At 55.0% G+C, this 24,722-nt stretch overlaps 2 protein-coding genes across 2 annotated transcripts in view; both read left to right on the top strand.

Moving 5' to 3' along the window:
• EHD4 (EH domain containing 4) overlaps window positions 1–6,255 on the top strand; it is a 75,689-nt gene extending 69,434 nt beyond the window's left edge. Inside the window, exon 6 of the mRNA XM_002825340.6 lies at window positions 3,477–6,255. Coding sequence (XP_002825386.2) covers window positions 3,477–4,013 — 537 coding nt within the window. The 3' untranslated portion in view covers window positions 4,014–6,255. The remainder of the gene's footprint in view (window positions 1–3,476) is intronic.
• A 4,313-nt stretch (window positions 6,256–10,568) lies between these two features.
• Window positions 10,569–24,722, top strand: part of SPTBN5 (spectrin beta, non-erythrocytic 5) — a 46,245-nt gene continuing 32,091 nt past the window's right edge. Inside the window, exons 1-14 of the mRNA XM_009249756.3 lie at window positions 10,569–10,690; window positions 11,046–11,309; window positions 11,530–11,697; window positions 14,437–14,553; window positions 16,557–16,714; window positions 17,202–17,430; window positions 18,271–18,902; window positions 21,143–21,281; window positions 21,401–21,633; window positions 21,891–22,044; window positions 22,160–22,360; window positions 22,493–22,702; window positions 23,400–23,600; window positions 24,316–24,468. Coding sequence (XP_009248031.3) covers window positions 10,601–10,690; window positions 11,046–11,309; window positions 11,530–11,697; window positions 14,437–14,553; window positions 16,557–16,714; window positions 17,202–17,430; window positions 18,271–18,902; window positions 21,143–21,281; window positions 21,401–21,633; window positions 21,891–22,044; window positions 22,160–22,360; window positions 22,493–22,702; window positions 23,400–23,600; window positions 24,316–24,468 — 2,949 coding nt within the window. The 5' untranslated portion in view covers window positions 10,569–10,600. The remainder of the gene's footprint in view (window positions 10,691–11,045; window positions 11,310–11,529; window positions 11,698–14,436; window positions 14,554–16,556; window positions 16,715–17,201; window positions 17,431–18,270; window positions 18,903–21,142; window positions 21,282–21,400; window positions 21,634–21,890; window positions 22,045–22,159; window positions 22,361–22,492; window positions 22,703–23,399; window positions 23,601–24,315; window positions 24,469–24,722) is intronic.

The following is a 24,722-nucleotide window of genomic DNA, read 5'->3' as shown; positions in this document are numbered from 1 at the left end:
TGACTGGAAGGAGAATTTGGACCCCTCAGCTCATGAGTTGGCAGCGTTTCAACAGCAGAGGGCAGCAGAGTCAGCCCCATCTGCTCAGACCCTCTGGTGGATTTGAAAACTCTTCTGGTGAATGCTGGCAATTAATGAGCAAGGGACAACCCCACCGGAGACGGGTCTGGGAACTGACCTTTGCCTCTTGAGAGGGAGCAATTCCAGGGTCCTGGCTCAGTGGATACAACTGTTGATGGGCAAATACCTTTAAGTTCCCCAGTGTGTATTCATCCTAATAAGAACTGTTTTGGACTCACCCTGGCAGAGGGCAGGGATGATGACGGTTTGGTGCTGATGTCAGGAGTGACATGATGATGGTTTAACTGGTGCCCCCGCAGTCCCCAGTCAAGCCTGGGGGGGACCACCGGGATGAGAACGGAGGGTTTATTTCTTGCCTGCCTCCCAGGACGGGAATAACTGCTGCCTCATGTCCACCCCTGCAAATATGCGGCCACTCCCCCTGCCAGTTTTCCAGAGCTCTGCAGTCGGAATCCACGGCCCCTGCAGGCTGGTGGGAAGTTTGGGCAGGCATCACCCTCCTTTGTCTGCTGGGCCAGACACAGGGGCTCTGTGTGTGCTCCGAGCGCAGGCTCATTCTTAAGGAAATGGGGTAGGTGTTCACGCACCCAGGGAATCCAAACTTGTTGACCCAGCAGCACTGGGATTTTTGTGGGGGATGCCTGCTCCTCCACCTGCTTAGCGTTCTCTTTTCCATCTCGTTGGCCCACTGAGATGTTGGTGGCAGGAGCCCGAAGTGCAGGCCACATTGTTTGGTGCTGATGTCAGGGGTGACATGCTAGTGACTGCGTTTGAGAGACCCGGCCTGCAGTACCCGCTGCTCTGAGCTGAACAGGGGCCACACGCTGGGTTTGCACGGTTTGATGGCTGCTGACTTTGCTACCTGAGAAGAATGTCAGAGTCCCTTCCCTAGAGAAATGTCAGCCCGTTTAGCTGATATTTCTCAGCTCTCTTCCCCCACCATCTACCACCCAGGAATCCCCTTCCAAATGTCAGCCCAGAATTCCTGCCCTGCCACCCTAGAGACCATGATTTTGATTCTCTATTGGAAACACCTGTGTGTCCAGCTACAGCGGACAGGGTAAATGAAGAGTGGCCCAGCTCTACAGTTTAAGTTCAATATTCTGTAGCTGTTAAGAGAAAGGTTATGTAAAAATTAATACCACAGAAATATATGACATATTATTTGTTAATGGTGTGGTATTGTTTCAGTGTGTGTGTGTGTGTGTGTGTGTATGTGCATGTGTGCGTGTGTGTGTGTGTATGTTAATGGCTAGAAATGCATGCCCAGATATGCTAGCAGAGGTTTTTGCCAGATAATGAGATTATAAATTATTTTAAATTTTTAGTTTTGCTTACCAGTTTTTTCTCAGTTTTTTTTACAAGAAAGCATGATATTTATGATAACACCAAGTTTTTTTTTCTCATCTAGCAGCCTGTCACATTGCTTCTGTCCAAAACAGCGAAGTCTGACTTTTCCTTGCAAATCTCTCTGCCTCATCTCCAGAAAATTGCACACCTGCATGGCCTCTCTTTTGGTCCCTCTAGAACTGTACCAAAGAAATACTTCACATATAAAAGCTGCCATACCTGGAAAATTTCTGCATTTATTTAGTAAAACTACTGTTGAAGACATTTTTCATCAGATCTTTGAAGCCCGTCATGTAAAGCTCTAGGTAACTCTCACAGTTCAGGGCCACAGAAAGTTTGTCTCTTGCAATAAACAAGTGTTTTCTCTCCTTAGACAGTGAGGGTCCCCAGGGGTCCCCCTGGGCAACTGAGCTCTTCTCCATATACAGGCGGTAGTTTTCCTTAAACTTAGCCATCTGATGTGATTATTCCCTTCCTCTCCCTAACATATATATATATATATATATGTATATATATGGGTCTCATGCCCAGGCTGGTCTTGAACTCCTGGCTTCAAGCAATCCTGCCACCTTGGCCTCCCAAAGTGCTGGGATTACAGGCGTGAGCCACTGAGCCTGGCCCCTCTCCCTTTTAATGACTTGGCTTTTTTCTTTCTAATGACTTTATAAATTTCATGTTAGCCTTTTCACTGTGTTATGTCAAGTCCTTTTTTAAACAATTGGAGTGTCCTTCCTCCATTACAACATAAGCTCATTTAAAGCAGGAATTATGGCTTTTCATATTTATTCTATATCCCCAAGCCCCAGAACAGGGACTGGTGCCGAGTAAATGACAAATAAAAGTTGGGCAGGTAGGTGGATGGATGGATGAATTGTTGGCTGAATGGATGGATGGAGGGTTGGTTGAATGGATGGATGGTTAGATGGAGGGTTGGTTGGACAGGTGGATGGTTGGATGGATGGATGAATGGATGGATGGATGGATGGAGTAACCAAGGAGAACCAAGGTAGGAAGGTCAGTTTCTACGGTGCCATCCACAGAGCCTGTGTGGCATCCTGTAGTCTGCCCCAGCCTGATTGGGCAGTCACAGTGTTTCCCAGGCCCCCTCTAGAGCCTGTGCTTCTGCTGCTCTGACTGCTGACAGGCTGCCTCACTCAACAGGTGGAGCTAAGACATGTCCTGACCTGGCCAGTGATACTCAGGCTTACTGGCTACGTTTATTCCCTCGTGCTCCCCAGCCCTACTCCCTGCTCTTACAAGTTCCAGCTTTTGCTTATTTGTCCATATTTTTGAAATGACAGTGGATTCATGATGATTATGTTGTATATGCAAGGTCTCCGTGGCCCTGCCTCAATACCTTCCTGGGGTAGCATGGGTGCTCCTGGTCAGGCCGTACTTGGTGGAGCTGGTCCTACAAGGTTCCTGTTGAGTAGCCCCCTCAGCTCATTCATAAGATGTTAGAGCCACTGAGAAGCTGCCCTAAACTACATTTTTTTAGGTGCTCCGAAAACAAGGTATTTAATTAGTTGTTTTATGTAAATATAGTCCTTCTGTCACAGCTCTGTGTTCCAGCACAGAGAGCATTAGTCAAGAGCCAGGAGGCAGGGGCTCTGCCTTGACTCTGCCAGACAGCCCCTCACAGCTCTCTGTAAAATGGGGTTCTAAATGCCTGCCCCTCCTTCCTCCCAGGATTGCTGTGAGGATCGGCTGAAGTGTGTAGTGAAATCCCTTGAGAAATAGAATAATAACTCTAGAGCATTTTTAAAAAGGCAGGTGAAAGAAGGTTTCTGAGTCTTCGGAGGTTGCTGTCGCTCATGAGGCCACCAGCAGAGATTGGCTGCCATAGGAAAAACACTTGTTTCTTGTTCCAAAACAACCATTCCTATATGTGGTACATTTGGATGTGGGAAGCTCCCAAAGAGTGCACTCCTGAGTAGTGGGTGGGATGTCTGCCTGGGGCAGAATTAGTCTCCCTCCAACGGCCCCCAACTGTTTCCCCCTGAAGAGACCGCGTGTAACCCATCCTGTGGTTTGTCCTTCTGCAGGAACAGCTTGAGAACTATGACTTCACCAAATTCCACTCGCTGAAGCCCAAGCTGATCGAGGCAGTGGACAACATGCTGAGCAACAAGATCTCGCCCCTCATGAACCTCATCAGCCAGGAGGAGATGAGCACACCCACGCAGCTGGTGCAGGGCGGCGCCTTCGATGGCACCACCGAGGGCCCCTTCAATCAGGGCTACGGGGAGGGTGCCAAGGAGGGCGCCGACGAAGAGGAGTGGGTCGTGGCCAGAGACAAGCCCGTCTACGACGAGCTCTTCTACACTCTGTCGCCCATCAATGGCAAGATATCAGGTGTCAACGCCAAGAAGGAGATGGTGACCTCCAAGCTGCCCAACAGCGTCCTGGGCAAGATCTGGAAGCTGGCCGACTGCGACTGCGACGGCATGCTGGACGAGGAGGAGTTCGCACTGGCCAAGCACCTCATCAAGATCAAGCTCGACGGCTACGAGCTGCCCAGCAGCCTGCCCCGCCACCTCGTGCCCCCCTCGCACAGGAAGTCCCTGCCCAAGGCCGACTGAGGGGTGGGTCGCAGAACGGGGCAGGAACTGGGGGACCTGGGCCTCAGGCCTGCTCTGCCACTGACTCACCAAATGACCTTGGGCAAGGCACTGCCTTCTCTGTGCCTTGGTTTCCCCATCTGTAGAATGGGGAGGGTGGACACTGGAAACTAGATGACTTCTTTCACCTCCAAAATTCCATTAGTTTCTATGAAAATATTGGGGATAGGGGGGTGGATTAGGAGATTGAAGGGTTGAGAAGAAAGAAATTGTCCAAAGAGTCCTCAGAACCTGCCTGGAGAAATGCGCATAGGGGTGGGCCTGGTGAGTCCCAGGAACCACAGGAAGTGAGCCGAGGTTCACCTGGAGCAGCTGGGTCTTCGGGCTGCCTGGGCTTTTTGTCCTCATGAACAACTCTGGAGCAGCTGTCTGCCCCTCAGAGGGCACCTGGAGGCAGCAAAGATTATCTTACTCCAGCAAAGATTATCTTATTTATTTTATTTTGTTTTCTGCTATATTTAGAGTGGCAAAAAAACAGAGCAGAAGGTTTCTGCTGTCTCCAGACTGTCTACCAAAGAGAAGGTGACAGATGCCTCCTGGGTTTGGAAGGGGGATGCACTGTGGATCTCCCATCCATTCTGCAGTCTCCAGCAGAGCAGGCAGCCAGGCCTCAGCGTGCATCCGTCCCAGTGCCCCGATGACCATCTGGTCAGCCCTCCCAGCCTCCCCTCCAGGGGGCTTTCCAGCAAAGCCATATTCGGCTAGGAATTTGGAATTCACAACCTTTATTAACCCCTGGCAAAACTTCCCATTTGCATGTCAAATCACATTGAAGCTTGAAGATTAGCTTTTCTTACTGGTTTTTCCAATAAGTAATAGCAAAACCCACTTATCATACTTAAACTACAGTAAAGACAAGAGGTGGTTCTCTGCAGTGATCGTTTAGTGTGGTCCTCAAACATTAAATGTCCCCAGATCTGCTTGGTGGGTGGCAGGATTTAAATTCAATCAAATCCTGTCCTAGTGTGTGCAGTGTCTTCGGCCCTGTGGACACAGGTGAATGAGGGACCAGCCCTGCCCTGGGCTGTTGAGAAGAGATCAGTCCACCCAGAGTTAGACATTGTTTTTGTAGAAAACAGGCATTTATTATGTCTAGGGTTTTTGTTTTTTTTTTTTTCCTTACAGGATAAAAGCCTTTATACAGAAACAAAATGGAACCTTTCATATAAAACCTTTTCTTTAAAGGCTGTGTGGTTCGTATCATGAACGCCCATCATGAGGCAGGATTCGGGCACATACCTGTACTTTTGCTCCAGAGTGTGCTCTCCCCAAATCCCCTGAGTAAACCTCTCTGGACTGCTGCTCAGACACCTGCGTCAGGTGGAGGTGCCTCCCCCTCTGTGGGCACCAGCTTGGGGAGATAGGTGCCATCCACCATTATTTATGCAGGAAGAGACACAAAACAGCAATGGCCACATGGTATGGGGTCCCGCTGGCACCAGAAGTGAATGAAATCAGAACCGTCCCACTGAGTCTTCCAAAAGCCACATAATTTTTTTTTCTGTCACCTGCCTTTGGTGACAGGGTCAAAGGCACAGATTGAAGACAAAATCTTGATTTGGGAGAAGCATTTATATCCAGATGCCTACCCTCACGCTCCCTAGCTTACTTTCTACATAATTTAGTTTTAAGAGCAGGAAATGCATAACGTGGTTTTTAGTCTTAACAAGCACTTAAATTCATTAGACGCATAGCAAAGAACCATTTATTACTTTATTGTTTTTATTTTCATTTTTATTTTGAGACGGACTCTCACTCTGTCACCAGGCTGGAGTGCAGTGGCACGATCTCAGTTCACTGCAACCTCCACCTCCCAGGTTCAAGCGATTCCCCTGCCTCAGCCTCCCAAGTAGCTGGGACTACAGCCACCTGCCACCACGCCCAGCTAATTTTTGTATTTTAGTAGAGATGGGGTTTTACCATGTTGGTCAATAATGGTCTCGATCTCCTGACCTCGTGATCTACCCACCTCGGCCTCCCAAAGTGCTGTAACCTAAACAGATGGTTCTGTGAATGCGTGAGGACCACCTGAAGTCTGCAGCCACAGTGGAGGTCACCAAAGGGTAAACTGAGGAAGAGAACAGGGAATTCACTTGCCCAAAGGCTTACAGATGCCCAGGCAAACTGATTTTTCCATCCAGAATTATCTTGTTCTTTAACTCTGCTCAATTGTCATATATAAACATGAATTTATATACATGTATGTCACATGAGTATGTCGTTTTAAAACAACGTGTACATATGTAAGTTTTGTCTGGATACAGAAAGCTGCTTTAGAGGGCAGCAGGTTGAGGTCTCCGATTTCTCCGTGGAGGAAAACCTCTCAGGCACTGTGATCTCCCTACCTCTGCGCTCTCAGGTGGGAGAGGCGTCAGGCAGTGGAGTCCTTTCCCTGCTGGCACCTGGTAATATTCTTGAAGAGAAAGAAAAAAAAAAGGAAATCACGTGGCCACTTTTCTTAATATCCTCTCACATGCAGTCATTCACCAAGAAAAGTTGACTGGAAGAGAAAACACTAGAAAATATGAGAGATGGCGACCAAGTGAGGACTTGTATCTTCCCAGGACCAGTACAAAGTTCTATGAATGTGTCCACACCACCAGCTGTCTCCCTACCCCACACGGCAGGGCAGCAGGGCCGACCCTGGGGCCTGCTCACCGTCACTGTTGCCCTTCCTGCACCACCCCAATTTTCAAAGAACCTCTTCCCCAGAGTGTTTTTGTATAGGAGAGAGGGGTGGAAGTACCTAAACTCTAGAACTACAACATCTAAGAAGCTGAGGCCCTGTTTTCTACACAGCATATGGTATCGCATAACACAAACCTTCTGGTCTTGAGTTTAAAGGGAAAATGAAAACTCCAGCCTATTGCTCCCACAGTCTGCTTCCAAGTTGTCAGCCTGCCAGTGAGGGTCTCCTGACCCCGTTTGTAGAGAAACACTGCACTAAGACTTGGGAATCTCCCCAGCTCCTAGGAAGGGGTGGCGCACAACAGCCTTCCAACCTGCTTCCGCCTCCTGCTCCAGCCCTGGAGCGTCTGTCAATTCTTTTTTCAACTCACCACACTTGGATGGCCTGGGGGCAGGGTCGCTCTTCTGGGGGAGGGTCATTCATTCATTTGGCTTTTGGCTTTCATTTCTCCAGGGCTGGACCTGGTTCTCTTTTGAACACTTGTTGTGATGCAGCAAGAGCTGCATTTGGATTTGGGGCTGTGGAGCTGTGGTTCACCCGCGGGAGTCACAGCTGCAGCCTGGACCTTTCCACCTTGCACCCTCGCTCACCCTCGTTCATTATGCCTGGAGGATGCCTGAAACAATTGCCTTGAAGATGAGGAAAGTGTTTCACTGTTTATTTCCTCCATGGGATGTGGCAGGCGAGCATGCTTAGGACAGAAAACCACTGAGTTTACTCAGGTAAATGCGGGCCTAATACAAGAGTATTGGGTTCCAATGTTGGTTAACCAATGCAGTTAATACGCAATGCTTCTATTTTTTTTCTTTTTGTAATCTTATTTAGAAGTTTCAAACAAAAAGACACAGTCTGCTGATCAATAAACATGGAGCTGCCCTCTCCCACTGGCTCATTTTCCAGTGGCTGCGCGCTGGCCTCTCAGAGCAGAGTGTGGATCCCTGGATCCAGTTTGAACTGGGGGAGAAGAGTTAGGGAGAGGGTGTGCCTGTGAGCCCCAACTCTTCCTGTGGAGAGAAACCCAAAATGCAGCTGCTTCAGAAGGAAAGCAGCCCCATCAGGTGGGGGCAGAAGAGGGTAGGCAGCAGAGGCCAGGTCTGCGGACAAAAGCCCCACTTCAGAGTGGTTGGAAGCCAGGACAGGAGGGACTCGTGGAGGTGACCGCTTCACAGGAGTCCTTTCTCCAGTCGTGCTAGGGAGGAGCCCCTGCCTGGCCAGCACTGCCCCTGCCTCTTGCTGCACCTCGCCAGTGTGCCCTCCCCCTGCCCACTACCATAGTAGGCATCTGGCTTTTCCCACCAACCCATCTACCTTTTTGGTGGTCCAGACCTAGATTCTCCTTGCAGAGCACTCCTTCTCCCACCCTCACTTCAAGTGAGGTTTGGATGAGATTGACCACATCCCCCTGGTCACAAATATTGACTCAGGAATGGACATGTGGCCCTGTTCAAGACTATGAGAGCCAGGACCCCCAGACTTCTGTTAGAACTCTTGAGAGATATTCTCTCTTCTCTGAACCTTGCAGTATATAGAAATGAGCCTATTGATGCAACAATATAAATGGCATTGAGAGGGGTGTTCAGAGCTGCTGGGGTCAGGGGAGGGAGGTCAGCCTGGCATAAGCCATCTTGTGGAGCATAAAAATGAAAGAGACCTTGAGAAAGGCCAGAGGAATCCAGGCCTGTGGTGACAACATTTGAGCTGCTGGATCAAACCTCACCTGAAGTCCTATTCCTCCTAGATATTTTTTTCCACTGTGTGGGCCAATGCATTCCCTTTATACTGTGTAAGCCAGGCATGGTGGCTCACACCTATAATCCCTGCAACTCAGGAGGCTGAAGTGGGAAGATCTTTGAGGCCAGGAGTTCAAGACCAGCCTGGGCAACCTAAGAAGACCCTGTCTCTAAAAAGGAATTAAATATAAATAAATAAATAAGCAAATAAATAAATAATAAAAATATATTGTTTAAACCGGTTTCACTTGAGATTTTGGTTACTTGCAACATAAATAATCCAAACTTTGTTCCGACCCACAGGGTTCTCATTTCACCAGGGGCTGCAATCAGTCACGGCCAAACAGGAGCCAGTCCTTGCATTGTGTGCAGTGGCTTTAGCTGCCGTTGAGCTAGAGAGGAAGAAAAGCAGTCCACAGTCCCCGCCAACAGCTTCAAAATGCCAATCTATGTTGAGGTCTATGTGTGAAGCACCACACAGTTCAGTCTGTCCTCCCCGCTCACAACATCACACAGGACTCCATGGGCTGAGGGTCTTCCTAGGAGAAGGAACAAGCTCAGTCTCCCTGGGGTAAGCGGGTGGGATGAGGGACTTCCTAGAAGAAACAGGATTTTAACTGGGGCAGGCAGGATAGGTGAATGTGGATGATGGAGAGTGGGAAGGGACGTTCGAAGCTGAAACAACAGCTGAAGCCCAGCCTTGGGGCAGGAGAGCTCTGGTCCTGCTCAGGAAATGGTGAGTGGCCCATGGAGAGCACCCAGAGTGAGGGGGGCAGACTAGCCTGGTTAGGTAAGCTGGCGGGCTTCAAAGGCCTGGCTGAGGCAAGGTCTGGCAAGTCTGGGTTTTCCTTCCCAGGCTGTGGGAGGCTTCACAGGCGTGAGTAGAGCTGCACTGTGGAAAGGTGTGGGGTGGTGGTGCCTAGGATGCCGAGTTAGGGGGTCAGTGAAGAGGACCCCCATGGGCAGTGAGGGCAGAAGGGGGGTGCACGGGAGGACCACTGCAGCAACTCCTGCAAGCAAGGGAGGAGCGCAGGGTGTCTGGAAGCCAGCCGGTGCAGGAAGGGCCTGGCAGGGAGAGGACAGCAGGAGAGGAAGCATCTCTCAGACGCAGGAAGCCGCACCCCACCCGAGACCACGGCACCTCTCAGCGTCACCCCTGACTGCCTGCAGTGGGCCCAGGCGGTTCAGGTGTGACTCATCCCTAGCCCAGCACTCAAGGGCAGGCTGAGCGGCTGTCCTGCTGTGGGCTGTGGCTGCCAGGAGCGCCTCCCTGAGGAGCAGGCTGTCGCTTCAGAGGCTCCGGGGCTGCTGGAAGACACCCACACACACACACCCCAGCCCACACTGCTACCCTGAGTTTAGCTAGAGGCGGGTGAGACCCCCAGAATTAGAACTCGCCTTCACTCTGGCATGTAGTCCACAGCTGCTCAGGGAGGAAGGGATAGGCGCCCACCAGCTCCCTCTGCACCCCTGCCTCCGAGCCCCGGGCCATGGCCAGCTCTGTAGAGCCCAGAGTTAACACCGTGTCTCTAATTTTGGAGGAGACTCCACAGCCCTCACAGTTCCAGTTCTCCCCTTCCTCTGGGGAGCCTACCCTTCAGCCCCGGGCTAGGCAGGCTGCACTCTGGCAGGGCCTGGAAAGCCAAGCACAGGGTCTATGAGGCCCTCAGTCTATGGGCTGTTCCCTGGGGGTGAATGAGAAGACCACAGCCCAGGACGCTCCCTCATCCCCTCACCCTGGGTGCTCACAGAGAGGCCCCACGAGGGTACAGAGGGCAGTCTCAGATTGGGAAGTGCGTCCACAGGCTTCCCACAGAGGCTCCGCCCTTTGGTGCCTGCTACGCAGACTGCAGCACCCCATGCAGTGGCAGGGCCGCCCAATGGGCCTCTGCATCCTGGGAGCCAGGACCCCCACCTGGAGTTGGGGAAGTTGCTGGCGGGGAAGGGAGGATGATGAAGGAGGAGATCATCTGGCAATGGCCCTGGAGCATTCTTGAACCACCCCCTCCCAGTCTGGGCCACGCCCTGTGGCAGGTGGGAGGACAATGCTGCCTGTGTGCTGTCACCCCAGCACGCTGGCTCAAGGGGAGGGCTGTGGTGCGGCCCTGCTCCAGCCTTGGCCTCTCCTGATGTCCCTCTCCCTCCCTGCACAGCCCCTGCTATCTGCCATCTCCATCCGTCCAGCTGGGCAGCCTCTGCGGGACCCAGGCATCACCAAGGTAAGCAGCCCCTGCTATCTGCCATCTCCATCCGTCCAGCTGGGCAGCCTCTGCGGGACCCAGGCATCACCAAGGTAAGCAGTTTCCTATCTTCCTTCCACCTGTCCCAGTCACTGTGGTGGAGGGACCTGGCAGCAGGGGCTCTGAGAAGAAGAATCTGGAAGGTGGGGTGGGGTAAAGGGGGCCCTGGGCCATTCAAGCGCAGGGGACCAGAAGCACTGGCCCTTACCTGGCTGGGCTCCAAGCTGCAACCGCCATGAAGTGTGAGGACAGTCTGGCAAGGTGGGACCCCAGGCCCCTGGCAGAGGGGCCATCTCCATTCACATCATCCCCTAACCTGCACATGCCCTCCAAGTTTAGGGAGCCATCCAGCAGCTCCTCATCCCCAAAGTCTGCAGGGCTGATGGCTGGTCAGCCCCACAGTCCCCGGGAGCTCCTCAGGGCTGCAGGGCACCGCAGCAGGAGGCCCAGCACAGAGCTCCGGGTCCCGCCCAGTCCAAGTCTCACCATGGACTCTCAGTACGAGACGGGCCACATCCGCAAGCTGCAGGCCCGGCACATGCAGATGCAGGAGAAGACTTTCACCAAGTGGATCAACAACGTCTTCCAGTGCGGCCAGGTGAGTACAGCCAGCTGTGACCCACAGCCCACCCATACCACGCCCCCAGCTCTGGCCAGTGGGCCTCCGGGGTGAGCTGTGGAGTCATCTGCCTGAGGCCAAGCTGAGGCCAGAGCTCCTTCTTCCAAAGCAGCTGCTCTGGGTCGCACCTCTCAGGTCCCAGGATGGGAGGACAGGTGAGGCTGGGCTGACCCCATACCTACGCCCGTCCCCTCCCCAGGTGGGCATCAAGATCCAGAACCTGTACACAGAGCTGGCTGACGGCATCCACCTCCTGCGGCTGCTGGAGCTCATCTCAGGGGAAGCCCTGCCACCCCCCAGCCGGGGCCGCCTGCGTGTGCACTTCCTGGAGAACAGCAGCCGAGCTCTGGCCTTCCTCAGGGCCAAGGTGGGCCCCAGGGAAAGGGGTCTGGGATGGTGCTGGGGCAGGCAGCTGGTACAGGCTGAACTACCGGGTCACCTTTCCTGCGCCAGGCCACAGGACAGAGCAGAGGAGCTGGGGCCTGAGTACAGGAGGAGAGGCTGGGACACAGAGGAGCAGAAGCAAAGCCCTCCTTGCACAGCACCCCTGACTTGGAGAGCACCCAGCTGGCCATGGCAGGAGCAATCCAGGTCCCTACTGGGGTGGAAAATGTCACTGTCTGTCATAAGAGAGACTCACAGGATTCTAGGCTGAAAGAATCTTAGTGTTCTCTTAGGCTTTTCATTTCACAGATGGGGAAACAGAGGCCCTGAATTATTTACCAGGCAAGATCGATGGTTAACTGGCCAACAGAGCCCAGATGTGGGGCCATGGGGGGCCTGGCATCGAGTAGGAAACAAAGGGAAGAGACCTGGACACTAAGACGGCAGGTGGGGAAGAGGAGCAGGGCCTGTCTTGGAGAAGGAGGGAGGAGGCCTCAGCAAATGGGGGGAGCCAGAGTCACCTGAAAGAAAGGCACAGGCAAAGGAGATGGGTGCTAAAAGGAGGCCGGAGCTCCAGGGACAGAGGGACCCTCATGGCCAGGGTGAGGGGCTGGTGCAGGGGTGGGGTGGGGCAAAGGGATCATTGGGAACTGGGAACTGTGAAGACCAAGGGCTCCTGGAGGTGGCTGTCCCTGGAGGCTGTGAAGTTACTGAGTGGGCCTGGCTGGATGGAGCCTGACTGTGCGTGCCCATCACTATATCCTGGAGTGGAGCTTACATCCAGCCTCCTGGGGTACTGGTGTGTTGAAGGAAAGCCAGGGAGGGGAGAAGCCCAAGCAAAGGGAAGGGGAGTGACTGCTGTCCTGAGCAGGTGCAAGAGCAGAACGCTGCCAGCTGCAGAATGCTGGGCCCTGGTTGATCCAGGGACAATGACCCTGTGAGCCAGTCATCTCCCCTCCAGGAACCGGGGAAGGGTGTAAGCCCCACAGCCTTTGTCAGAGGTGTTGCAGCTCTCCCCAAGCTTTAATATACAGCATGTCACTGATACCTGTGAGGGTGACATCCTTGTCTCCATACACATAGGAGGCAATTGTGGTCTAGAAAGGATGACGGAGTTGCCGCAAACACACAGGGAATGTGTGGCAGAATGAGGGATGCACTCGCTTATGGAGATGCTCCCATGCCCTGGGCATTCTATGCAGGCGCTGGGCTACACTAAGCAAAGCCCAGACCCCCACCTCAAGGCACCTGGCTTCAATGGGAGACAGATTCATTGAACCCAGATCAGCGGTGTGCTGGTAAATGTTTAACAAATGATTCTCTGGGGGAAATAAAAACTCCAGTGTGCTGTATTCGCTGATCCTATGGCGTTAATACCCCCATCACGGCGAGTTTAAGCCACCAACGTGACATCGCTCAATAGGAAGTCAGGAGGATAGGCTCTCAGGAGCTGGGAGGAGCAGACAAACACCCCACTCACCAGAGGCTCCAACTCTAAGCCAAGGTGATTGACATGGCAGGTGGAATCCACCCCAGGAGCATGGGTGGAATCCTTTAGAGGCCAGCCGGATATACCAAAGTTTACCCAGGGGGACACCCAGGGTTGCAGCTCCTCCCACAGGGCTAGTAGTGGCCGGCTGAAGCCAGTTGCCCTTCAGGTTTTATGGAAAGTCTCACTCGTTTTCTTTCTCCATTCGGTACTTACTGATCGATTCCCTGCTGTGTGCCACTCCCCTAGGATACACCAGAAAACAAAGCCAAGATCCTTACTTGAGCAGGGCAAGGGGATCGAGAGTGTGTATTTGGGTGGGAGAAATAGTCCTTAAGTTTCTATGTTAAATAAAGTGGTCAGGCTAGGCAACATCTGAGTGAAGAGTTAAAGGCAGGGAGGTGACTAGCCATGCAGATACCTGGGAGAATACTTTCAGACAGCAGGCACGGCCCCGCAAAGGCCTGAAGTCCTGTGCTTAGAATCCCACGGAACTACAAGAATCCCATGGGCCTTGGAGCTGTGTGATTCCACAGGGTGGAAGATGGAGCCAGAGGGGGCTGGGGCCCAGACCCTGCAGGGCTTCTCCCCTTGACTCACCCATCCTCCCTGTCCAAATGGCAAGATGTAGGGCAGAGGAGTCTCAACTTTGGTGTACCTAAGAGCCACCCAAGGTGTTGTTCAAGTGCAAATTCCCAGGCTCTGGCCCAAGACAGTCTGATTGGGTGGAGCCTAGGAATCTGGATTTATAGCTGGCCCCGTTGGAGCTGGAACAGAAGAGGGCTGAGATTTGGGTGTGAGCCCAGGGACCCAGTCACCCCCTGAAGATCCCAGGACACCCTGGGAGATGGAGGCAGACAGTTGCTATTGTCTGTTGGGCTCATGCATCGACTGTTGTGACCCCTCATTTCCAAACCCTGTAGCTGAACCACTGATCTTGGCCCAGGTCTACCTGTAGCCCACACACAGGGAGTCCTCCCACTCTAGGGGCCCAGCCCAGTTCACCAGGTTGGGACTTCACCCAGGTGGGCTTGAGGCCATGGCTCCAACCAGGCAGGAAGCCTTTGCTTTCCTGGACTTATCCCCTGCCTGCTTCTCCATGGGGGACCTCCCAGCTGGGGCAGGATCGATTCCAGGACCCTCCCATCCCGCAGCTGGCCCCCTAAGCTTTTGGTGACTGAGTCCTCTCTGGACATGGGCTTCATGGCTTAGCCCAGCCAACTGTGCCCACAGGTGCCAATACCACTCATCGGGCCAGAGAACATCGTGGACGGAGATCAGACACTCATCCTGGGACTCATCTGGGTCATCATTCTGCGTTTCCAGATCTCCCACATCTCCCTGGACAAGGTATGGCTCAGTCCCCAGCACCCAGCACCTGGTGACCCAGCCCAGCCCTGGCCTCACCTCAGACCCCTGCAGACTGAGAAGTTCCACACAACTTTTATGATCCCCATAGGAGATCCTGGAAACTGCAAAGTCCATATTCACTCTCCAACAAACCATGGGTGAAGAACCCAGGATACCAGAGATATTGTAACATTGTAATATGCTAAAGTGAGGGCCAGGGCCACGGGCTTCAGACCCAGGTCTGGGCAAGTCATTCACTAGGGAGGGTCAGGGTCACTGCCCAGCACCCACTTTCACCCCTGTGTGTTGCTCCCCACTTGGCACTGAGGCTCTGTAACTTCCATTACACCACAATGTACTGTTGGGGAAAATGAAATGTGTGGAGGGAGTCCTAGTTCTGGAGGTTTACAAAGTCCCTGGCACCCTGCAGACCAAAGATACAGCATTTCTTTCATGGTCCCCAGCTTCCTCCATTCCACCTCTTTCCCCCACACTGGATCAGAAAGACTATAAACTCTTTGTGGCACATGCCTGTAGTCCCAGCTCTCGGGAGGGCTCAGGTGGGAAGCTAACCTGAGCCCAGGATGTCGAGGGTGTGATGAGCCGAGATCGCACCACTACACTCCAGCCTGGGTCATAGAGTGAGACCATGTCTCAGAAAAAAAAAAAAGAGTCCTTATGCTTATGCTTTTTCATAGTTTCATGATTTCCAAAATGCCACCTAAAACTCAATTCTAGTAGGTAAGGAAAGCCAACCTGGAGAATGAAACCCTCGTGAAAAGAAGCCAGACATCTGGCACAAGTCCAGACGGCCTGGAAACTCAGGGCCTGAGCCCCAGGAGAGCAGGGGTCTTGTGTGTCTGCAGGGCTGAGCATCTATTTGAAGGCCAAAGGGACGGATGAATTTCTAACTGACCTCAAGCCCTTTCAGGATGCCATACTCACCTCCCCAGGCCCCTGGCCAGTTTCAGGTGCCCCCTGCAGCCCAGGCCCTTGGGAGCAGCAGGTGGGCATCCTCCCTGACCAGCACCGTCTCTGCCTGTCTGCAGCCCCCTCCAGCCCTGCTCCCTGCTGACTCAGACGTGTTTGGGCTCAGGCTAGCCCTGATTCCTCACAAGCCATCCCAGCATTTTCCTTAGTTCCATCTGCCAGCCTGGCCCCACCATGCAGGGTACTGGGGCCTGACCTCGCTGGGGCCCAGGGCCTCAAGACTCCACTCCCCCTCATGTGGGCACCATGCACGTCCTTCCTACCCAAGCTCTGGGGCCCAGAGGGCAGGGGAAGTGCAGCCTGCTGAGCCTTGATATTTTGAGTTTGTAAACAGGAAGTGAGGCTGGGCGTGGTGGCTAACACCTGTAATCCCAGCACTTTGGGAGGCCAGGGCAGGCAGATCACTTGAGGTCAGGAGTTTGAGACCAGCCTGGCCAACATAGTGGAAACCCCATCTCAACTAAAATACAAAAAATTAGCCGGGCATAGTGGTGCGTCCATGTAGTCCCAGTTAGTCGGGAGGCTGAGGCAGGAGAATTGCTTGAACCTGGGAGGCAGAGGTTGCAATGAGCCGAGATCGTGCCACTGCACTCCAGCCCATAACATCGGGCCTGGCTCACAGAAAGCCTGCAGTGACGGGACCCAGTTTCATGAAGCCCAGCCACAATCCCATGAGCCTAGGTCAGCACAGCACCTGGCCCGTCAGAAGGGCTCAAAAAACGGGAGCTGTTGCTGTGTGATCACCTGTGGTGACGCAAAGCCAGCGCCTCTGCAGTGATGGCTTTTCCCTTGCTCCACTTCTTTGGAAGGCCAGTCACTCTCACCCCCAATCCCTGCCCACCGTGGATGAAATTGGGCAAAATCAGATACTCTGAAGAGAGGAGAGTCACACTGGCCCCGGGCCAGGGAGGAGCAGGATCCTGCTGTGGCCAGCCTGCCTCTCCCATAGCCTGCAGGCTCTCTGCCTCCCCACCCCGTCCCCGCATGGTGACCCTGCTGCCCTGTCCCGCCAGGAGGAGTTTGGGGCCAGCGCAGCCCTGCTGTCCACCAAGGAAGCCCTGCTGGTCTGGTGCCAGCGGAAGACGGCCAGCTACACCAACGTGAACATTACAGATTTCTCCCGAAGCTGGAGCGATGGGCTGGGCTTCAATGCCCTCATCCACGCCCACAGGTGTGACCCCGCCCTTGTCAGGAGGCCTCCGCCCACTGAGCCAACAGCTCCTGGGTTTGGGTCCTCAGCCTGCCCGTTCTCCCACATCCCTAGGCTTGAAGGAGGGAAAGTGGACACAGATGTAGAAACGGCTGATGGGTTAGCCCCTTTCCCTTCCCCAGACAATGCCATGAGGTTGGCCAGGTTTACCTTTGACCCCAGCCTTCTCCACTTTCTGTGCCCCTCAATTCTATTCATGTTCTACACCTTGGCAGCACCTGCCCTTTGGAGATTCCTCCAGCCCCCCAGCCTGGTCCCTGTGCCGAGTGAACTGTCCTCTTTCTCTGTCAGAGTCCTCCTCCTTCAACAGGGCCTCAGATAACTGTCGGGAACACGAATTCACAAGAAGATGTGAATGGCCAATAGGAGCATAAGTGCATTTCAGACTCTACTTAAAGGAAAGCAGTAGGTTCCTGCTGGTGAAGAGCCCTTCTCGCTGTCTGTCCAGGCCAGACCTGTTGGACTACGGCTCCCTGCGTCCAGACCGCCCACTGCACAACCTCGCTTGTGCTTTCCTGGTGGCTGAGCAGGAGCTGGGCATCGCTCAGCTGCTGGACCCCGAGGACGTGGCGGCCACACAGCCAGATGAGCGCTCCATCATGACCTACGTCTCCCTCTACTACCACTACTGCTCCCGCCTGCATCGGGGGCAGACTGTCCAGAGGAGACTCACTAAGGTGGGGGAGAAAGGAGGGGTGGGGTGAGCAAGGGCTCCAGAGGCAGACAGGCCTAAGCGTGAAGACTGCCCTGCCACGTACTAGCTGTGTGGCCTTGGCCAAGTCACCCAACTTCACTGTGCACCCTCTATCACATGGAGATGATGATGCCTGGATAATAGAAGGCCCTTGTGAGGGTTCCAGGGAGCATGGGTAATGGGCCCAGTACGGTGCCTGGTATACAAGGGAAGCTAGGGGAGGAATGGCCCCTCCTGGGCCTCCCCGTTCTCCCCGACTCTCGGGCTATTAAGCTTCTAATGGGATTAAAAGGCTTAGAGAGCCAGGATTCTGCAAGGACAGGCACAGAAGAGGCTCTGCCAGCGAGGGCTACACAGAGTTCATGTTTTTGGGGGACTTTCTTACTCTCTGGACACGATGGCAGAGGCTGAGGCCTGGAAGTGCTCTTCTCAGGGTGGGTATCTCAGTTGGGGTGTGGATGGGGGTGACACAGGCCAAGGGCTGTGAGCTGCTTTATGGGGTAGGGGGCTCAGGGAAGAGACAGGCAGCCTAGAAAAAGAACAGCAGCCTGAAGGGCCTCAACCAGTGAGGCCAAATGGGTAAAACAAGAGGAGGAAGGCAGGATAGCCTCACCTTCAGTCATGGAGAGGGTCCCCGAGCTCCTGGGTCTGAGTGTGCAATGCAAGCAAACCCAGTTCTCTGGGGTGGGGGTACCACCACTTCAAAGCATCTTCGGCTCAGAGAAGTAGCTACAGCCCACCTGGGGAACTCCAGCTGGCACTCAGTGCCCATTCTAGGGCCTGCCCCGAGAAGGACCCTGACCCTGACCCTGCCCTCCACCAGATCCTGCTTCAGCTCCAGGAGACAGAGCTGCTGCAGACCCAGTACGAGCAGCTGGTGGCCGACCTGCTACGCTGGATTGCAGAGAAGCAGGTGCAGCTGGAGGCGCGGGATTTCCCAGACTCGCTGCCCGCCATGCAGCAGCTACTGGCAGCATTCACCATCTTCCGCACTCAGGAGAAGCCACCCCGGCTGCAGCAGCGAGGGGCCGCAGAGGCCCTGCTCTTCCAGCTACAGACAGCATTCCAAGCCCAGAACCGCAGGCCCTTCCTGCCTCATGAGGGCCTGGGCCTTGCAGAGCTGTCCCAGTGCTGGGCAGGGCTGGAGTGGGCAGAGGCTGCAAGGAGCCAGGCCCTGCAGCAGAGACTACTGCAGCTGGAGAGGCTAGAAACCCTGGCCCGGCGCTTCCAGCGCAAGGCAGCCCTCCGGGAGAGTTTCCTTAAGGATGCAGAGCAGGCGCTGGACCAGGCCAGAGCCCCGCCAGCCAGCCTGGCCATAGTGGAGGTAGCCGTCCAGAGGCTGGGCATGCTGGAGGCTGGCATCCTGCCCCAGGAGGGGCGCTTCCAGGCCCTGGCTGAGATCGCAGATATCCTCCGGCAGGAGCAGTACCACAGCTGGGCAGGTGTGGCCCACAGGTGAGCCCCAGCACATGAACTCTCCTCACAGCCGGCTGAGGCTGTCCTACCACACCCCCATCCTTCCATGTCATGTGCCCATTCTTTGCCAGAGAGGAGAGGGGTGATTTATGGGTTCAGGGCTCCCTCTACAAAGATCTATCTCCTGTGATGCTTGCAAGCCCACCATCAGTAATTCATCCCTATTGGTAAAGCACTTTCTAGGTAGCCTCTGATACATCCACTAAACAAGAATTTACTGAGTGTCTACTATGTCCCACACACTGTGCTAGGTGCTGGAGATTTAGTAGAGAAGAGAACAAACAAAAATTCCTTCCCTCATGAACTTACACACTACTAAGGAAAACAGACAAATAAGAAAAATTCATAGCATGTGGTAATAAAAATAATAATAATAAAGGAGAGGCCGGGCACGGTGGCTCACACCTGTAATCCCAGCACTCTGGGAGGCCGTAGCAGGCGGATGACCTGAGGTCAGGAGCTCAAGACAGCCTGGCCAACATGGCAAAACCCCATTTCCACTAAAAAATACAGAAATTAGCCAGGCATGGTGGCGGGCGCCTGTAATCTCAGCTACTCGGGAGGCTGAGGCAGGAGAATCGCTTGAACCCAGGAGGCAGAGGTTGCAGTGAGCAGAGATGGTGCCATTGCACTCCAGCTTGGGCGACAGAGTGAGACTCCATCTCCAAAATAATAATAACAATAATAACAATAAAGGAGGATAGGGGAATGAATATGAGGTGCTAAGTTTGAGTGGCTAGAGGGGATTCACTGGGAAGCTGACTTCTAAGTAAAGACCAGAAAGAAGTGAGGAGCTGGCCATGCAGACGTGGGAGACAGAGTATTCTAGGCGGAGGAAACGGCAAATGCAGTGTCCTTTTAGGTGAGCGCATGCCTGGCAGGTTTGAAAAATAGCCTGGAGGCCAGTGTTGGCCAAAGTGAACAAGTGGCAGGAGCTGAGGTCAGGGGGGTACAGGGGTGAGGGGTGGGGATGGAGGTCAAGCCGGGCCTTGCAGGGCACGGTAATGATTTGGCTTTTACTCAGAGAGATGGGAAATCAGTGGAGGGCTGGAGCAGACGAGTGACACAATCTGACTTTTGTTTTGCGATGCTCACCTGGATGTCATGTTGGGAATAGATCCAAGGGGCAAAGGCAGAAGCCAAGAGACCAGTTACAAAGCTATTGCAGTAATCCAGGACAGAGCAGCTGTGGTGACAAGTGGTGGGGTTCTGGATAGATTTTGCAGGTAGTGCCAAGTAGAATTTGCAGATAGATCAGACGTGGCGTGTGAGAAAGAGAGTTATCAAGATGTTAGGCCGGGCCCGGTGGCTCACGCCTGTAATCTCAGCACTTTGGGAGGCCAAAGCAGGTGGATCACCTGAAGTCAGGAGTTCAAGACCATCCTGGCCAATGTGGTGAAACCCATCTCTACTAAAAATACAAAAATTGGCCAGGCGCGGTGGCTCACACCTGTAATCCCAGCATTTTGGGAGGCCGAGGCGGGCGGATCACGAGGTCAAGAGATCGAGACCATCCTGGCTAACACGGTGAAACCCCGTCTCTACTAAAAATACAAAAAAATTAGCCAGGTGTGGTGGCGGCCACCTGTAGTCCCAGCTACTCGGGAGGCTGAGGCAGGAGAATGGTGTGAACCTGGGAGGCGGAGCTTGCAGTGAGCCGAGATGGCACCACTGCAGTCTGGCCTGGGCAAAGGAGCGAGACTCCGTCTCAAAAATAAATAAATAAATAAATAATAAAAAATAAAAATACAAAAATTAGCCGGGCATGGGGGCCCATGCCTGTAATCCCAACTACTCAGGTGGCTGAGGCAGGAAAGTCACTTGAACCTGGGAGGTGGAGGTTGCAGTGAGCCGAGATTGCACCACTGCATTCCAGCCTGGGTGACAGAGCAGATTCTGTCTCAAAAAAAAAGATTTTAGTCTGGGCACCTGGAAGGATGGAGTTTTCATCAACTGAGATGGGGACTGCATGCAAGGTAGGGGGCCCCAAAGGCCTGATCCTTCCAGGCCGTCCTTCTGGCTTCTCTGCATGTGTCCAAAGGTAGGACACACTGCCCCTACCACCACCTGCCAGGATGCTCTCAGAGTCCATAGACCTTGCCCCAGCCACAGAGGTCAGACTCCTCCAGGGCAGCCAAGCCCCACCACAGACCAGGAACCCTGAAGTAGCTTCCCTGCCCCAACCCAGAGGAGATCTCCCTTATTCTCATGTCCTCTAGGCAGGAGGAAGTTACCGTGCGCTGGCAGAGGCTCCTTCAGCATCTACAGAGACAGAGGAAGCAGGTGGCAGACATACAGGCTGTGCTGAGCCTGCTGCAGGAGGTGGAGGCTGCCTCCCAACAGCTGGAGGAGCTGCAGGTGGGCAGTGGACCAGCAGGCCCTTGGGAAACACAGCAGGGTGGGGGACTTCCCCAGTGCCAGTGCTCAGAGGGACCCAGCACCTTGGGACCACTGCAATGACCATCATCTCTGGCCAGGGGCCGGCCAGGTCCACCGCCTGTGGGCAGCAGCTGGCAGAAGTGGTGGAGCTGCTGCAGAGGCATGACCTGCTGGAGGCTCAAGTCTCGGCCCACGGAGCCCATGTGAGCCATCTTGCCCAGCAGACAGCAGAGCTGGACTCCTCCCTGGGCACCGGTGTGGAGGTGCTGCAGGCCAAGGCCAGGACACTGGCCCAGCTCCACCAGAGCCTGGTGGCTCTTGTCAGGGCCCGGTAAGAGCCTGCCCCAACTCTTCCACCTTTCCCAGAACTTTTCTGTAACCCAAATTATCTCCTGCCCAGGTTAAAGTACTGTTGGCCTGGCAGTTTTCTCCACACTGACCCTCACTTCCAAAGCCTCTGTCTCCCCTGTTGAGTCATCCAGGGAAAAGAAAAATCCTGTCTAAGGGGAGTGTCTAACCCCGGAGGGGAACCCACTGCCCATGCCCCACGACTCCCCATGTCCTTCGGTGGCCTCTATTGTTCCTCAGGCGGGCCCTGCTGGAACAGACCCTGCAGCGTGCAGAGTTCCTGCGCAACTGTGAGGAGGAGGAAGCCTGGCTGAAGGAGTGCGGACAGCGGGTGGGGAATGCGGCCCTGGGCCGGGATCTTAGCCAGATCGCAGGCGCCCTGCAGAAACACAAGGTGTCAGCTCCCTGCGCGCGCCCGCCGGTCACCAGCGCCTCGCCCTTCTCTCTCAGGTCCCCGGCCCCCTCCCCTGTTCTCCCTTCACTGAGCCCCGTGCTCTGCCCCCCACTAGGCCCTGGAAGCTGAGGTCCACCGCCACCAGGCCGTGTGCGTAGATCTCGTGCGGAGGGGACGCGACCTTAGCGCCCGCAGGCCCCCAACGCAGCCGGATCCCGGGGAACGGGCAGAGGCCGTTCAGGGAGCGTGGCAGCTGCTCCAGACCCGGGTGGTGGGGCGGGGCGCACGGCTGCAGACAGCCCTGCTGGTCCTGCAGGTAGTGGGGCGGGGTGGGGGGTGGAGGCGGGGTGGGGGCGGGGCCCGGCGAGGCGGGGGTGGGGGTGCCAGCACCTGCCCGCGCTCAGCCGCGCCCCTTCACCCACACACCACCCCCGACCCACTCCCGCAGTACTTCGCGGACTCGGCGGAGGCGGCTTCGTGGCTGCGCGAGCGGCGATCCTCGCTGGAGAGAGCGTCCTGCGGTCAGGACCAGGCGGCCGCCGAGACCCTGCTGCGGCGCCACGTGCGGCTGGAGCGCGTCGTGCGCGCCTTCGCGGCGGAGCTGCGGCAGCTGGAGGAGCAGGGGCGGGCGGCCTCGGCCCGGGCGTCGTTGTTCACGGTGCGGACGGGGACAGGGAAGGGCTCCTGGTCTCCCTTGCTCCACCGCGGCTGGGCCACACAGAGGACAAAAATGGGAGGGCCTTTGTGGCCTCTGGCCCGGGATTCGTGGCCTTCCCGTGGGTGTGGGTGTCCCTCATCCCAGTCCTCATGGCATCTCACCTGTTGACCTAGCCCAGAAGTAGTGGAATCCTGTCTGCCCACGCCAACCGAGGGCCTCCAAATACAGCTTGGCCTGGCTCACGTTGCCAACATTTTCAGACCTTCACGTTTCCTCCAGGAAGGTCCCCTCCACTTTCACCCAGGCCAGTAGTGACTGTCTCTCCTGACTTAGCCCGCCTTGTTGGTTTGGGATGGCCTCATCACTACCCCAGACTGCCTTCTGACACCCCTTGCTCCGTTCATTGAGCCCCCAAAGTTCTTTAAAACAGGTATAGCTTGGCTCACAGCCCTCTTTCAAGAAGCTGTGTGTGTAGCACACGATGTGGAAATCAAAGCCATCAGATCCTGTGCTCACGTTTGGCCCCTCGACCCTCAGCCCCAAGGAAGCTTCCTGTCCCCCAGACCCATGTCCCACACACCCTTTGAGCTACAGCTCAGGGCCTCCAGGTCTCAGGGCACGGAGGTAGGGGTGGCCTGGACAAAGCCCCTGCTGCTTGATGGGGTCCCCTCTAGACACGCTGCCCTCTGTCACACAGGTGAACTCTGCCCTGAGCCCTCCAGGAGAAAGCCTGAAGAACCCAGGGCCCTGGAGTGAGGCTTCCTGCCACCCTAGCCCTGGGGATGCCTGGAAGATGGCCCTCCCAGCTGAGCCTGACCCTGACTTTGATCCCAACACTATACTCCAGACACAGGACCACTTGAGTCAGGACTATGAGGGTCTGCGGGCCCTGGCGGAGGTAACACTTCTTTTTCAAGAAATGCTCAAGTCCTTACCCTGTGCCAGCAGCTCCTGTGCAATGATCCCAGGGGACAAGGCGGTGACTGACATGTTCCCTGTCCTCAAGGAGCTTTTATCATGGCTGAGAAGATGTCAGACAACTCATTAGATGCAGGTGTGATGGGATCACATGAGAAGGTAGCCCAGGTCAGACTGGAGGTCAGGGAAGGCACCTTGGAGGGAAGGACTTTTAAGCTGAGGCTTGAATGAGAAACAGAAAGCAGGTAAACCCAGGGGTGCTGGCCAGGACCTGTGCAAAGGTAGGAAGGAGGCCCAGTGGAGGAAGCTAAGGCCCGGGTGCCTGCAGCACTGGAGAGGCCATGCCCAGAGGAGAGACTAGAGAGGCAGGTGGGGGTGGAGCAGGCGGAGGGAGAGGTATAGATTTCACCTTAGAGCAGGGCTGGCACTGAGGGGTTTCAGCAGGGCAAGACCAGACAGGAGCACACGGCCAGTGCCCTTTACCCTACCCTAAGCCCTTGCCAGCTCCCTCCAGATGGTGCCAAGAGGCCTCTGAGAGAGGATGTGGGGCCCAGCAGTGAGGAAGGGACCCCCTCTGGCCCTGACCCCGGGCTCTGCTGGTGGGCTGGGATGGGGAGGAGCACCCCTTTGACCTGCTCTGAGAGCCCTGTCGGGGGCCCTGACCTTCACCCCAGCCTTGGGCCACCTCTCCCCAGCTCCGCAGGGCCCGGTTGGAGGAGGCCATGGCCCTGTTCGGCTTCTGCAGTTCCTGTGGGGAGCTCCAATTGTGGCTGGAGAAGCAGACAGCGCTGCTCCAAAGGGTGCAGCCCCAGGCTGACACCCTGGAGGTCATGCAGCTCAAATATGAGGTACAGCCCTGGGAGCTTGGCACCTCCTCCTCGCCTTGCCCCTGCCTCCCTGTGGTCCGCTGCTGTGACTCAGTTTTCCAATTTAACTACCGTCCTGCCTGGGGGAGGGGAGCAGAGAGCTGGCCTGAATTTCGAGGGCGTCCTGGCCCTTAGGGACTTGGATGGCTGTCCTTCCAGGGGCAGGCAGCGTGGGCATCCCTGTAGCAGAGAGCACCACTGAGGTCCGTCATAGGCTAGAGGGGAGTGTGGAAAGA

Source organism: Pongo abelii, chromosome 16, assembly GCF_028885655.2.
Source record: "Pongo abelii isolate AG06213 chromosome 16, NHGRI_mPonAbe1-v2.0_pri, whole genome shotgun sequence".
NCBI lineage: Eukaryota > Metazoa > Chordata > Mammalia > Primates > Hominidae > Pongo > Pongo abelii.
This window is presented reverse-complemented; position numbering and strand designations above follow the sequence as displayed.